The 17029-nt window shown below is 33.0% G+C and overlaps 1 protein-coding gene across 10 annotated transcripts in view; it reads left to right on the forward strand.

The window, feature by feature from the left end:
* The window catches only part of LOC107222926 (CREB-regulated transcription coactivator 1), a 60438-nt gene extending 46846 nt beyond the window's left edge, over nt 1-13592 (forward strand). For 8 of the 10 annotated variants that reach the window (XM_046744920.1, XM_046744925.1, XM_046744924.1 and 5 more), the window contains 6 exons: nt 2020-2178; nt 2864-2869; nt 4587-4649; nt 5854-5928; nt 6058-6208; nt 7751-13592. In XM_046744920.1, coding sequence (XP_046600876.1) covers nt 2020-2178; nt 2864-2869; nt 4587-4649; nt 5854-5928; nt 6058-6208; nt 7751-7941 — 645 coding nt within the window. In that variant the 3' untranslated portion in view covers nt 7942-13592. The remainder of the gene's footprint in view (nt 1-2019; nt 2179-2863; nt 2870-4586; nt 4650-5853; nt 5929-6057; nt 6209-7750) is intronic. The other 2 variants (XM_046744921.1, XM_046744927.1) reach the window with 2 other exon arrangements.
* Nucleotides 13593-17029: the final 3437 nt, after the last annotated feature.

Here is a 17029-nt window from a genome sequence, read left to right on the forward strand (position 1 = left end):
TTTCCCCCAACACTCTGAATATCCCTATTTTTTGTTTTTATAACATCCCAAGGAAATTGAAAAAATTCATAAATGAATGGAATCTATCATATTAAACTTTGGAATCAAAGAAATGACTGAATTTTGAAACATAATATTCATTTCAAGATTGCAATAAGAGCAGATAACTGCAAAGAGTCCGGCATAGAATGATCAATGAAAGTAATAAATTTTGTAGTCACTAGATATTTTTTATACGAAACTTAGCAACTGCACATTCGCGAGCTTTACCCTCTTTTTACATAGACTGGCCATCTTAAGCTTCACCTGTCAAATAATCATGTACGTTGCCATAAGTTTGACTGTAACCATAAACGTAGGATGTTGGGGAATAGGCTTGGCATACAATTGCCTACAATAGCGAGGCGGTTGTTATAGATTATTTGAAAGTTGGAATATTTCAATTTTAACGATAGTATTGACAAAAGTGACTAGAGTATCCATGCCAGTTTGTGGAGTGACTCCACGTCACAGTTATTATTTGATTTATTGGTGGTAAAAACTTTGATCTGCAATGAATTTTGAACTAGAAAGATTCAATTTTGATTTCATGAGCGCTGTTGGAAAACAATGCCAATAGGGAACCTGCATGCATCTGAAATCTCTATATTCTTCTATTGGACTCGAAAGTAGGATGAAAAATAATGAATTTCCCAAGACAGTTTCTTTTTTCGAGCAACATTAACGCTGCAATAATTTTTTCTTTTACACTAATTTTTCTCGGTAAATTTGAACCGGCAACCATTTTGCTGGACCCCTCTATCAGTGCCACCAGGTGACACGGTCGGGCACTATGATCGGCTGTAAACACCGTCTGCTTCGAGCAAGCCGGAATCCTAACCTTGCAATATTAATATTTGAAGCTCTGAAGCATAGTTGGCGTTGTCAAAATTGTATTTATCTCAGTAAATAACTTTTAGTTTGGTTAAAATAAAAATACAATAATGGATCCACCAGCTCCGCAACCAAATTTAGATTGGTACATGTATTGTTTTGTACCATTTTGTAAAAATACAACAAGTTCAACTCCAGAAAAGATATTTATCCGAGTGCCAAATAATGCATTAAAACGAAAGGCTTGGTGCGATGCAAACTACATTTACATGGTGTATAATAAAGTTAGGATCCCGGCTTGCTCGAAGCAGACAGTGTTTAAAGCCGAGCATAGTTCCCGAACGTGACACCTGGCGGCGCTGATAGAGGGGACCAGCAAAATGGCTGCCGATTCAAATTTGCCGAGATAATTTAGAGGACAAAAAATTATTTTCTGGCGTTAATATGGCTCGTAAAACAAAACTGTCTTGGGGAATTCATTATTTTTCATTCTACTTTCGAATAAAATTAAAATTAAAAAACATGCAAGTTCCCTATTATATGACAAAAGTCTATCGGGATGGTATTCAACTACGGACCAATCGTAGATGGACTCTAAAGTAAAGTGACACAGTTACGATTATGGTAAAGTTTACGGTAATGTACATGATTAAGGACTTCATTGTAGATGAGCCTTATATGAAGTGATTTGGAAAGAGTCTGTAAACTTTTAGTGTAAAGTGGTTGATGATTGACGTCTACTACGAGACATCGTAACAACATTATGTGAATTTGCCACTTACTTGATGATTCAATGGCTGCACTCGGTTTCCTAAGACTTTGCTTCTGCTACTTGCAGGAAATTTTTTTTTTTATACATATATCGATCACTATAAGAAAGAGCACAATCACCAAGTATTGTTAGGAAAATGGGCTAAGACGGATTTCATAATTGAAGTTCAGTTCCAATACAAGATTCACGAACTCCCCACTTTATTCAGTTTTTAGTTGACTCGTAATTCATGGAAAATCTGCAAGTACATTGACATAAAAAACATTTTTTGTGCTGTATTTAACACTTTACTCGGAACTGTGACACTTGACATATTTGCTTTGTTCCTCTATTCTCCATTCTGTTAGGCAATAAAATACATTTTATTTTTACAGAGCCCGTTAAGTTATAGTAACAATCCATCAGCACCACCCAGCCCGACAGGACACTTGGGTCAACCGAACTTTCCCACAAACAGTATAGATCAAAATACTTATTTGCCTGATCAAACGCAGGCAGCGGCACTTCAACAGCATTTCGAGCATTTCACCATGGTAAGTAAATCAATGTTTCCTCAATCAAACTATGATATCGAAATTTCATACCTTTTACTGTCATTTTACACTGAATCTATTGAGTATGTTCGTCATTTCCTTAATTATAATTACGTGATTGATAAGAAAAAATTTTACTGCAAAATTGTACTCGTTATCTCCATAAATAATACCACAGAGCTAGTCGTTGATGTATGTTTTCATTTTTAATAATAAATTGACGAAAAACGAGTGCTCTTTTGCAGTTTCGAAACAAACATTACAGCTAGCAATGTAAATTTTTATGAATAGTTTGTTTGACGTAATTAACACTTTAGAGACCGGATTATGAAATCGTGAATGGAAAAATATGTTTTGTTTGAAATAAAATTGAATTACTTCCTAGAATGCAAATCTACTTTAGATTAAAAAGAAGATTCTGAAGATGCCGTTGCTATATTTACTTTCACAGTCTTCTTACGAACGAAATTAGAGTCCTAACTGTACGGGTCGGAAATCTAGGGTTATTTCAGGGGAACACACCAGTTGAAAGCCCTGTTTTGTTATGTGTTATTAGAAAGATTTTCAAATAGAGTTTGAAGTTTATGGGCGACCTTGTCGCTAAAGAGTTAAAAATGTAACCCTTATAGTACCTTCATTAGTTCACTTTTAATCATGCTATACTTTTGATTTTGTGCATATCAAGGGAGTGGTAAGTATGACACAGAAAATCACTACCCAAACTAAATGATATAAATGAATTAAGCAGACGCAGATTTTGCTACTGAAGAGAATATTTATTGTTCCCAGGAGACTAATACAAAGATATTTCGACTATGCGTTCGGAACTTTTCCGAATTTGAGCATAAATTCCAATCTTGAATACGTGTTTGAAATTTACCGTTAGAATTTAATTAGGCACATCTTATTGTTGCCTGTACCAACATCTTCAGCAATGAATTATTGCGATGCAAATTATTAATGCATATGTCAATGCACAAGTACATTATATATGAACAATGTACGTACTTTTTTCCGGGAAGAGAATACAAATCAAGAGAAACTGATTCAATGTGGAAGGAATATTTGTACAAATAGTTGATCTGTTTGTAATCGAAAACTATTTCTCTATCAGTGTAGGCGTGCAAATTACTTAGATCTGATGTGTTACATTTATCACTCGTCATACATTTTAAATGAGTCATACTTTAATGATCAGTATTAATCATTTTATTCTAAGCAAATGTATGTGGAAGGAATATGGAAATTCTTTTTTCTCAAGTTGAATCGAAATGTGACGACTTCGTAAACTTATATTCATACTGTTTTGGAAGTAGATTTCTTGCGTTACGTTCATACAGAGTTTACGGAGTTAATTTGGCTCTTTGGACATTTAGCGCTTTGAAGATGAATCGGTCAAATCATCCGAATCAAAAGTGAAAACGCGAAAGAAGCCGTTCAGAGAATATCCGACCGTGTTCCTTGGACCTATGATAACGGACACGAGTAAAAAATAATATCTTTACTATATAATAAAAATGAATCTGAGCAAATTCGAAGAACACGATCTAAAATATCAAATGTACAAGCAAAGGTTTTGCCGTTAGAACCTTTAGAATGTTTGGATTCTGGTGTTTTTAATCAAATTCTAATGGTTTGGGCTTTTTTTGTTCACCGTAGCGCGAGTCGAAGAGATTTTCAGAGACCTCCAGATTGAATAAAAATAGATTTGTGTCAGTATGGTGCGACAGATGTTCGTCAACAATCACAGTTGCGTGTTTTAACTATAAAATAATGCAAGATTTATTGATTGTCTTCCGGACAATTTGCGGCAACTAGTCAGCGAATAAAATTAGCGAAAAAGTAGAATTGAATTAAAAACACCAAAGTTTAATAATTAAAAAAATTCGAATCGTGAAACTTTTTCTCAAGTTGTTAATGTCATAGTTAGTGTTATTCGCATTTTCTCACATTTATTTCTCTTCCATTGTAGAGATGTTGTTTCATTCGTGTCCGTTATCTTTCGTGCAAATACAACTGCTTGAAAATTTTGTAAACGGTTTTAAATTCACTCCTACTTTTGATTCAGACGGTTTGACCGATTCAATATTAAATCCGAAACCATAATTCCACTTATATTTCTTCTGTCTTTTGCCTATTTGTAACTGTGTGCGTGTCGTTCTTGTATCTCATTATGTATTTCTCACATAACGTTGGTGCTTTAAGAGATAGCTCGTGTGTAAGTAACTTCGATTCGATCAACAGACATAGGTTGAAAGAGATGTATTCAATTTCAAATATTAAATATCAGGTATTAACTATCAAGTAATAAAGTCGGGTGCTTACGTACATTTTAATTTTGTACATGATCTCTAATTGAAAATCTTTAAACCAGTTATCCTTGATATGTTACCTGCTTGCCCTGTTAGGAATGGGCGCAAATAGCCCAGCATCTAGCGGAATCTGGCTGCACATGGACCACACAGCTAGAGGTGACAAGATCCAAAGAATTTTTTCAGAACCTGAAAAAATACCATTCCGTGTGTCGCTTTTAGGTTTTCTATACGTGATATCGTTGTTATTATTTTTATACCTTTTCTAGGGTTATCAGTTCACCTTATATTTGATTACTCTAATTTTATTAAAGTAATGAAATTGAAATGAATCCTTGATCGAACGAGTAAAAATTTTTCTGCACGATTTATCTTATATTTTAATATTAAATCTTATTCATTTTTTATAATTCTGGTCTGTCTAATACATGAATTTTACAATATTGTTGGGTGAACATTTAATTAATCTACGAAAAAAAAAGTCTAAATCAATCGCTATTACACAGGCTGTCGTCACATTTACTTGATATAAAAATTCTTACGTAGTGAATGAAAAATTGATAGGTGTATAGGTGATTTGTAGTAAAAATGGTAAAATAAAATACGAGATAAATGAAAAAAAAAAAAAAAAATGCACCGCTAGTTGCCCTTGTTTCAAATACGAGTATAACAACATTTGTTAAAAATTTTGTAAGCAATGTTCAGCTTTTGAAAAAAGTCTTGGAAATTTGGTTAAAGTTGTTGTAATTTTATGACCAAGAATTTATTATAAAGAGCAAAAATTCACAAACGATTGCTTACGTTTTGTGACTTCTATTCACATATCATCATTTTCTGTAAACACATGCTTTTGCACGTTCAAATTGAAAACATTGCTGTATATACATTTCGTATATCATCGCTTTTTGTCTTTTGTGTTGAACCTAAATATGCACATTGTAATAAATATACAACCTTATGCCACGTAGATTATAATTATAAATTGTTTATAAATTTTAGCAGACATACGACAAGGCATTATAAAGTTACCACATATGGCCTGGTGGAAAGTATTTGCAATATGTTGCAAAAGTTGTTTCATGATTAGTATTTTAGTTTTTCGCGAACATTAGTCAATTAGTATGAGAATTGAGCTATTGTTAAAGAACGTATTTTATTTCTTAACTATGTTCGACTACACGTGTGATCTTTTCATCAATATGCATATCTAGTGAATAATGTCTTACGATAATTTAAGTTCAGTACTTTCTAAGTTCAAGGAACAATGAAAGAAATTAACCAATTTGAAGTAAAACAGATGTATGAAGTTTTACTTCGGCGTTTGCTACGCTCTGAATTATATCGGAATATTTATTATATTTAGATGGACTCACCTGTGGCAACGACGACATTGGCTACTTATATCAGCTCTCCGAATCACACTACCAATTATACTCAAGTAAGTTGACCCGATGCTATCGCAAATGGAAAAATGAATTTCACATAATAGTAAAAAAAAGAATTAGGTTCAGGTCTTGTATGAGATCTTCGAAACAATCAGTTTCTCACATTATATTTTTACCCTCAGAGCGACATGATCAATGTCAGTGGAGAATTGGGCAGTGGAGACGCCGGATATTTTAGTACTAGTCCGCAATTGGTGTATCAACCTCGGACACCAACGTCGACTCAACAATTAACACCCCAAACACCAAATACACCTAGGATTATACTCACCGGTATTTATGAAATTTCATTTCTTCAGTTCTTGAATATCTTCTCAAGGATCACCTCATCTAAAGATTACGGACGTATATTAGAGGACTGGCATCTTCCCTATGCGAGCCGTCTTACAATCGGTCTCCCTTATTGTTGGCTAGCTCTGTGTTGTACCGTAGTTTTGACTGTGGTGTGCTGGCAGTCACTTCGCCTGGTCGAAGTGTAAACAAGCGAAACAAACTTCATAATACGTACGATTTACAGATATTGCCGGGAGTTGTCAGTCCTCTAATATACATCCTTGCTCAGGAGTGGGCTTAATAGACCAGTAAATAAGCATGAAAGGTAGTACTTTTTGGTATGAATCTGTAAACTTGATTTAAGGGTAATTCTATGACGTTCAATGGAATGGCGATAATAATTTTGCAATTAATCCCAGAGATCACTATAAACAACAAGGTTAGATCGTTTCATTCCGAACCTAATAAATTTATTAATAACTATGTCAGACAAAAGTTGTTGCGGACCAAAAAAAAAAAAAACGTAAAAAAGTATATTATGTTTATCTTCGAATCACCATTCGATTCAGCGTTATTGAATTACTCTTAGATCAAGTTCTTTCGGATCCATTTCTAAATAGTATTACCTTTCAATTTATTTCTTTGGCTATAAAAAGTTTGCTGGTACATATAAGTTATCGAAAGCCATTTTTAAAATGGTGGCTTCAACGTGGTAGTTAAAAATTAAAGGAGTTATTTGTTTTGCATTCAAGTTAATTTAAGTACGCGGAGATTTTAGAAGCTACTGATTATGGATCTGAAGTAAAAATTTGAAAATTTTGAATGCTCGGTTCTTTAAATCCACTATTTGGAATTTTTGTAGGGGTGAAAGTCAGAGTTTCATGGAATTTTCAGAATTTTTACGGGATTCTCAACACGTTTGATAAGAATTCTAAGAAATCTAGTACAGTTCTGAAAATTTTCGTAGTTATTTGTATGAGAAATACACAGGGTTTCAGGTCATCTTATGTGGTTTCAAGAAGTTTTCGTGTAAGGCATTCCTTTGTTAACTGCGGTAAATTATTTAAATATTTGATTTGTTGAATTTTGAGACAAGAATAAAAATACGTTCAATCGGCTGTAACTATAAACGTGTCTAAAATTGAAGTTTTTCTTTTTTCCGAACCTTAAATATGTCATATTAGTCAAGTATTCTATAAGGTATCTATCAAGATCGGATGTTGAGACTTTAGATATTCCCTAAGATTTTTCAAATGAAAATACTGGAAAAAAAACAGTGCCTTTTTCTAAATATTTATAACCACTCACATTTGAGATATGATTTAATTTGCTATTTCCAAAACGCCCGTTTCCTGGAATATGAATAAATTCAGAAAAATCTAGTAAAACATGACTCAATTTTTGAGTCTTTGTTGGAAATTCAGTTTTCATTACACCAAACAATGAAATTTTGATGGTAAAAGTGGTTTTCTAGATATTTTCAAGAAATGCATGAACTATCGTTACAAGAGGTTTAATGTATTGCACATTGTTTTGTGACAGATTTTTCAGCAAATCATGGCTTGTCAACTCCAGACTTTCCAAGAGATGACTTTGATCCAAATTTATTCTCCGAAGACGACGTGCTTAAGCATGGTTTGGAACCGCTGGATTTTGGTGATTTGCAAATGCTCACTGATTCGAGCACTGTGTTATCTGATCCAGCTGCCGAACATCACTTTAGATTAGATTGACTTTAAGATTGAAAATACTGTGACTAATTTGTGCGATTGCGTTATTATAGGATGAAATAACGACGACTTGATGTGTTATGACTTAAGACACTTGAGCTAATGGGGTATTTTGAATATTGTTCACAGTTCTAGTAACTTGACGAATGCAATACTATACTATAAACATTTTCTTCTAGAAGACTAAATTTGAATTTTACGGGCTTCAATACCTCTCTCTCTCTCTCTCTCTATCTATCTATCTCTCTCCCCCTCCCTCCTCCCTCCGTCTCACTCTCTTTCTCTCTTTCGCTCTCCATTGACTGTCGAATTCTTGTAGTTTATCGATTATTGGTACCCGCTCAAAAAGTTCATAATGTTCAAAGCATGATACGTGTAAGTTTTGATCAGTGATTTTCATTTACTCAATAGCATAATGAAATTTTTGCAACAAAGTTACCAGAACTTGTAACAGGATCTCAAAACCCGTTCGTGATAAATCGTTAATTAAAGATTAAGTAACATAAATCTTGATCAACTTTATTATTTTTTTTTTTTCTTTCATTTTATACTACTTTGTATATTGTACTATGTATGATCTCTAAGGATGCACAAAAGAAACCGTTAACTGATTTATACATGCTTTTGTCATACGCAAATTATAGTAAACTACTATCAAATGTATACATAATATATATAATATATACGTATATACACATATATACATATATATACACGGGGTTTTCCATGTGAAATCGACATTTCGAAAATCCGCGGCATTTCAGTTTTAGCGGGTGATTTTTTGTATAGTCTTACGCCCTCTGAAATACTTTCCTGATTTTTTTCGATTTTTTATTAAAATCGTGTGCGATTTATGAATTTTTTCCAGTTCAAAATTACGCCCTTACCGATAGTCTTTATAAAATGTAAAATAATTCTGTCATCAAAATTGACATTGGTAAGAACTTCTGTTTTTTATACTGATGAAAAGAACAAACATTAACAAGTGAACCATTTTTTTGAGTGACAATTTTTTATTTTGTAATACAACATACATGTCACAATCTTTTATTAACAATATTTTATTATTCTCTGTATTAACATCTTATTGCGTATCACTTACGTCAGTGCAATGTCGAAGTAAGAAATATTGACAGAGGATGGAAAGAAAAGTCTGAGAGTATTATCACACAAAAAATCTTCGATCGAAACTCGGGTAGTAAGGAGTTTTTCGACTCGTCTATTTCACGTGGAAGTCTCCATACAAGCATGAGTATATGTGTATATATATATGAAAACAAATCTACATGTATACATATATACATATATACGGTGCAGGTTCTTTGGAACTGAAGCACTAAATGCATAAAGACACACTGTTAAAAATATAAAACACATTACCCGTGTGTTTTTAATGGGACGGATACGATGTTGAAAAAAATTGATCGTGATTTCTGAATTCATTATTATTTTCTGGGCACATTTTGTATACACTTATAGAAATAAGTTTAAGGTTGAATGATATGGTCATTATTAGGTAGAAAAAAAAAATATTAACACGTTTAATATCACGTTTAGCTATAGAATATATACCCAATTCAAGGTCACGGTTAAACAAATTTTCATACCTCAGGTATATTTAGCTCTACTTCACAGTCAACAATTTGAGCTAACGCTGATTTTAGCGTCAAGTCAATCGTCACCACATGTTCTTTGTTTTATTTTCTCTATTTTATTTACGAACGTTTTAAAATTCTTGGCAAATATTAAATTCACCGACTCCGTTGTAAAATTGAGGTAATTGTTATCTCTTTCCCAGGAGCAGGTACATAAAAGACTAAACGTACACATTTCAAAGCAATTTATTCACAGTCGTAAGATTTGAACAGATGAGAACAATGTTATGTATTTGATTTCTTTTTAGACTCAAAATTACTTCAATCGTTCGATTGACATTCTTCAATTCATAATCAAGTGCGAAGCTCATCTGAGAGTTATGCTCTAAAAAATTTCAAATACAAGAAAGACTGGGGTGGATACCAATTTCTGCTCACTATTGTCTAACTCTTCTGATTTACAAATTTTTCGATCAACAACAAAAGAGTTAAAATTTTAAAAAATTTTACTGTAATCGCATGAATAACTGATTAATATAATTCCGGGAAAAATTGATAGTTTTTATCAAGCGCTGATAAGGTGAAAGCGTATTTAAGCTGATTTATAATACTTTGTACCACAATTGGATATATATATATATATATTGGAAATTTTTATGTACGCAAAGTGAAGAAACCTAAGGTAATTATTTCGCTTTTTTTGTTCTTCTAATTGAACAATTATTGCGATAATGCCCGTGTTTGAAAAACATGACTCCGATCATGTTAATCTATCGATAACGATACATTACAAATAGAGGTTTGCGGTACTGAAATTCTGCGGGTTGGATCGGATCGGATAAAATGGATGACTTTCGGATCGCGGACCCAAAAATTTCGGATTAACCTAAAATTTCGGACATCCGAAAATTTCGAGTTACTCAAAAATCCCGAGTTCCTCGAAAATCTCGGGTTTGCCGAAAATTGCGGACTTTTTGAAAACTGGTCACTGCTGTTTTCGCTTCTCCAAAAATACCGGGATTTCTAGAGTGAACAGATTTTCCAAAATTTCGGACTTGTGTCGTTTTCGAAATTCCGGACAATCTGAAGGACAATTTAATAGCCGTCTGGAATTATTAGTTCTGCAGGTTCTATTCTCAAAAAATCAGACTAGAGGCTCACCGAAAAATATACCCTTGAATTCTTTCATATCTGCTTCATTAGCACATCTCCGTGAAATAATTTTATTATCGACCAATAGGGTGTGCTGGTACTGAAATTTTCTGGGTCAGGTCGGGAAAATTGATTACTTTTGGGTCAGTGAAAATTTCGGGTACTCGGAGATTTCAGACTATCCAAAGATTTTGGCATTGCCAAAAAACCCGACCCGATGCAAACCCGATAATTACAAGTAAAATTTAATTGCTATTTGCATTGATAATGACCTTTTTCAATGAATAAGAAAAAATACGAATGAATCATCTTAGGCTTCTCTACTTTGTGAACATGTGAAAATTGGAATATTGTTTTTCACACAAAGTATCAGTTGGTAAAGTTTTATTGTCAACCTTAACATGATTCTTGCAATTTTTCAATTATTACTTTTCTTCTAATGAACAAAATTGCAAAGTATCTGTTAAGAAACCATATTTATGATGTGTTTTTTAAAGAATTATTTTACTTGAGTCGTTATGCATTATTTCTAGTTGTTTCTTATTTTTTTTTTGTTTTCAAAAAACAGCGCGCTGGACGCGCATGTATTGAGTAAATATGATATCTTCTGTGAACACTGGGTAAATGTGTTTATTGGAGAATCTTAAATTCATCAGTAAACAATATGCGAAGTATAATTGGAGAGTTTCTCCAGCAGAGCAGGCACTTTTGAAAATTAATATTTCTAATCTTTATTCTGAGTTTAATTGGTGAATTTTTTGAGAAGACTTCACTTATGTACATTTTGAAAATTTTCCAGTGAGTGATTTCTCAAATATACATTTGTTTGCGAAATCGAATTTTTCATCTGTCACTATTGATCTCAGGTTCTAGTGGCAATTGTTGTGTTATTGTATAATATAAACCAGATACGACATTTTGGAAAGTTGTAAAGAGTCATTAAAATCTGTGCTAGCATGCACGGTCCCTGGGAAATGAATACGAATTATCCTCCAGTAGTTGGGCTTGAGACACTACCTAATATTCCAAAACAGCGTTAACTGTGTCAAACATGGTTAAACACATCACTTATAATTAGTTTTGAAAGTTGTTCTGCTTTGGCGGAGATTATTTAGTAAAATGTGTACACTCCTTAACACATACAGATACAAAAACACATTCATACAATAATAAGTAGTATACGACAAGAAAAAAATACATCTGTACGATATATTATGCACGGGGCTTGCCATGTCAACTCAAACAATGATTTTCCTTCACTTTTTTTGATTCGCTCCACGATTTCTTTCCAATTCTCTTATCTCAAAAAGGTATTTCTGAATTTTTTCAAACTGTTTCAGATTCTTTCAGACGCGTATCACAATCGCTTTTTTTTTAAATCTCCGATCATTTTGATACACGTTTATAGGAAAAAATCTGAATAAATTCAGGAGTGCTTTTTTAAGATAGGAGAATCGGAAAAAAATGGCGAGGGAAAATTGTTTGTCGAGTTGACATGGAAAGCTTCATACATATTCTATACAATACGTGAAAAAAAATATCTTAACATTGTCCATTTATAATCTATAATCAAGATAGAATTAGACCATGAAGTAGATTTCTATGTCTAACAGTTTTTTTTGTTTTTTTATCTACCTTGAGTATACTGTTTTTCGTAATACTATTATTTCTCAGTTTTGAATCTCAATGTATTACGATAATTTCAATGGACGGGCAGATAAATGGATTATATATAGGTACGTGGTATATGTATTTATATTGTCTCCTGTACGAAGCTTGTGCTACTACTACTTTATATAATTTGCGTTGTCATCACAATTCTTCTTTCTCTACTTCACTAGCAATGAAAGCAATTTGTGGTTATCTTTCTTCAATGTACCATTGCACATACATACATACATTAAAAACAAAGAAGTGCTCCATGGAAATTCGAAAAATGATAATTTTTCAAAAATTATTTTAAACACGTACAGGTACATGTATGCTTGCATTGAATGCACATACCTGGTTATTTTTTATTAATCAAAATTATTGGTGACCTTATCATCACATTGGAGTGTATAAAAGGTTTTTGCCATTGACAAAATTTTATTTATCCATTGTTACGAATATTATTATTGTTGCTGATCGAGCGATATTTTGTTTAAGATAGTATAATAATAATTATAATAATAATTATATTGTTAATAATTTTTATAGTCGTTAGAATAGATCGTTATTTATTTATAAGTTATAATATGAATAATAATAATAATTTTTTTTAAACTTAGTCTTTTAATATGTAAGAAATTTTTATGCATGTTAGTGGTGTATATTAGAAATCCTCGACGAAGGGTTTCTGGTGTATGTACATATACATATTGTATTTTTTTTTATCGGCAAGTAAGTATTTAGATCAGATTTTTCAAGATCATTCAAAATCTCAATTAATCGAGAGTAATAAAGAAACGAAAAAATGCAGTTTCAGGATGCATATAATAATGCATTATTATAAATTATCATAGAATTTGTGGTACCTCGTCTCTCACAAATTTTTAATACTTTATTTACTTAATATACCTTGGCAGGTTACTGAAGTAGATTAATATTTTGCAACTTTTCTTACAATTGTCGTATGATATAGCAACGTGAGAAGAAAAAAAAAACAAAAAAAAAAAAAAACCAACAAGAAAAACAAATAAGAAGAAAAAAATATTATAATATGACTATCTTTATTAAGAAGTGCCAAAAGTGTATCTATTATTGCTAAATTAAGTCGTGCACTTTGAGATGTCAATTTACTATAGTAACTTTGACTGAGATACAGTGCCCCATCCCATATGAGCAGAAAAATGATGAATAAAAAAAAAAAAAATTAAAAAAATTGAAAAACATAAAAACACGTCTTTGTTAGATGTATAAAAGACAGTTCAATATATAAAAAAATTATGACCGTTCTCTGTGTAGTACTTAAATATTTAGAATTACGGTATTTCCATCAAGGAATAAATCAAAGAAATGAATCATTCAGGTTTTCTTATTTCATCCATATTTTTCAGAATAAGCGCAAAATAACGTCGATTAATATGAATAAATACATATTATATTCACAATATTGTAACAATAATATTAATAACAACTCACTTCAATCCATTAATCTTTCAAATGATACAATGTTGCTTCGTTATAAAATAAATCGACATTCTCTGCAATAATCTATTAGTCACAATAAAAATCTTTTTTTAAAACACGCTACCTTCGGTTCAAAATTTTTTTATTCAAAAAATTTTCAATCCTTGGTGCTATAATTTTTTATTTCACGCGTTTTTTTTTAACGGTTTATCAATTAATGCGCATAATTACACGCACAATCAATTAAATTTTGCGGAAAATTTTTTTATATCGTATGTATGTGTAAAAAAATAAAAATTTCGAACGATAGTAAAGTTAAAACTGTTGTACTAGCATTTGTTATTTCATTTTCAAAGAATTGTTAATATCTGTAAATAGAAAGTGTTTATTGTGGTTAATAACTATTAGTAATAATGAAATATGTATAATGTTGTATATGTATTATACTATAATTATGAATAATTATTGTGAACACCATTTCTCAAGACATCGATTTTTGATAAATAAATCTATTTCAGTCACACCAAATCAAGTGTATCACGTAGAGACATCATTAGGAATATGATGTCATGCATAATACGTGTAAACACAGTTCTCATCATTTTCATCATAGCATCCTTCGGTATTCAAAAAGTCTTCTACAGATTTTAAATATGTGTACGTACAATATTCCAAGTCATCTACATTGTCTAATTGTAAGATCTGTTGACTCGACTAATACGCTATTTGCATTGCAGAAAGACGATGTAATTATTTACTATAGTTAATATACATGTGTGTGTGTATATATATATATATATATATATATATATATATATATATATATATATATATATATATATATATATATATATATATATATATATATATATATATATATATATATATATATATATATATACACACTTCACTATGCGTACTTACATAATTACTGAGTTTATTGTTAGTTTCGTATGCTTTTTGTCATAAGACTAACAAAAATTAAAAAAAAAAAAAAAGGATATGTTACTATCAATATGTAATTGAGGAAGGCTGATGTGAGGTGACGAAGACGAGACGTGGTTTTCGGAAATCTCTCAGAGCGTGTTATTAAAATTTGTCGGCAACGTCGAAATCATTACCAAATACTGAAATTTATAAAAGCTTTTTTGGCTGTAACTCTTGCTCCATTGCTCGCAGTATATTTGGAATATGCGCTATTGATTCCTCTCGAAAAATTACGTCGATATAGTGCATCAAAGAATTGTTTCCAGCACTTTTCAAAGTCGTCAAAATTTTGACTAAAAGTCTAAAGGGGTTAGCCTTACTTTTTTTTCTAGCTCAAAATCGGTTGACTCAATCGATTCGAATGATTCTGTTTTGATTAATTCAATCCTCAGAAACGCAGAAAGCGCACCAAAAGGAGCGTAGAACCAACGGCAGAGAAATTACGAAGAAAAGACCAGCAGCCGAGAAATGGCAAAAGTCTTTCGTTTTTTGGCTATAAGTCTTGATCCGTTGTTTACAGCGTAAAAATGACGTCGATAGTGCATCTGAGATGTGATTCACCTATTCCTTGAAATCGGTTAAGCTTCGCCTGAAAAAAACCAGTCTTATAGCCTTACGAGTTCTTGCGATTATCAGAAGCTGGAAACTTTTTGTTTTAGAATTGTTCATCAGGACTTTTTTCCAGTAATTGGACCCTCAGGAATATGACCAAGGCATCCAAACGAGCGTAGGACCAACAGCAGGGGAATTACGAACGAAATCTTGGATTTTTCGTGGTAACTCTTGATACGTTGTTCGCAGCGTATTCCATATTGATATCTTTGGTATTGTTTATTGTTCAGAAGAAAGGCTCTGGACTCACCGCAATATTTCCAGTATAGACAATGCGGTAATAAGCGTATTAAAATGCATAATTATGCACGAGTTCACGATTCAGGAATAATGAGAATGAATCAGATTACTTTCTTGCCTCGAAAAAATGCTACTGTTATACTCGATTTCCTTCTCGATTCTTCGTTTCCCCATTTGTTTACACACTTTCAAATAACAATTCTATATTTTTCAATTCTTTGGATAAAAACGCAACTGAGAACTACTGCTTCAACCACGTGGTTTAGACTAGCGGCATTTTGCCGTTGCGTCGGTACCCATTTTCATGAGTGTCTTTTTGTTGGAATGTACGTTGACTTAAGAATATAAAGACGAATACCCCTGCGCAAATTTTTGCGACCAGTTTTCGGCGGGCAAGTGGGCCCAGGTGGGCCTGAGAGCGTCGGAGGGTTCTGCTCTATCGACTCTACCCAACGGGCTGTCACCGTCATTCCTAGCAGCCAAAGTAGAGTCGGTATGGAAGCTTGAGATTGAGTCGGCACAAAGTGAGTCCGTAAGACTATTTGTCGACTGCGACTTAGAAATGTTCATGAGCTCGATGATCCCCATGAGGAGACAAGTAACCGCGCCCACCGCCAACCACCCCAACTACCACCGAGCACCTCCAACCAACGTCAACCACTTCGACCCACCTTCATCCTCCGTCCACCTCGTCGCCGTCCTCTTCCTCCTCCTGCCCCTGCCTCCCTCCCCCCCCTATCCGCCTCGTCGTCATCGTCATCCTCGACCACCACCGATCACCTCCAACCCCCACCAAACACTTCCTACCCCCGCCAACCTCCGCCTAACCCCGCCTGCCAATCCAAACTTTGGTTTCGAACTTTAATACTGTGTGTGATGATGTATGATGTATGATGATATGATATGATATGATGTATAATGATTTTAGTTTCCACATTTCATACAAGAAATACGCACTTCGTCCTTCCTACCGATTCCAGACGCAAGCGGCCAAACCCTTCGATAGTCAGTCGTTGACTAGAGATATATTTTTCAGTTAACGGGTCAGCTAATAACGCTGCCGTTCTGCGACAGTTGGATGATAAAAAATTTTGCTCGTACCTTTCAAATGTGTGTTAAAATACACTTGAAGTTTTAAGAAGCTTCATTCTTTCTGTCCGTATCACTTTATTAGGTCTTTAAATCACTGCACTACGTTAAATACTGTCTCATATACGGAGCATCCATTTCATCTCGATCAAAATTAGCGCATCCGTGATGTATTACAGTTACTCTGAATTTTTTCCATCCGAACAATTTTCGAAAAAAAATTCTGCTTCTCTGCCCAACGTAGATACTTCACTTGCGACTAGCTAAATCAGCGTCTCGATTCTATGCCTTCGAAAATTCAAGAT

Source organism: Neodiprion lecontei, chromosome 7 (genome assembly GCF_021901455.1).
Source record: "Neodiprion lecontei isolate iyNeoLeco1 chromosome 7, iyNeoLeco1.1, whole genome shotgun sequence".
NCBI classification, from domain to species: Eukaryota; Metazoa; Arthropoda; class Insecta; order Hymenoptera; family Diprionidae; genus Neodiprion; species Neodiprion lecontei.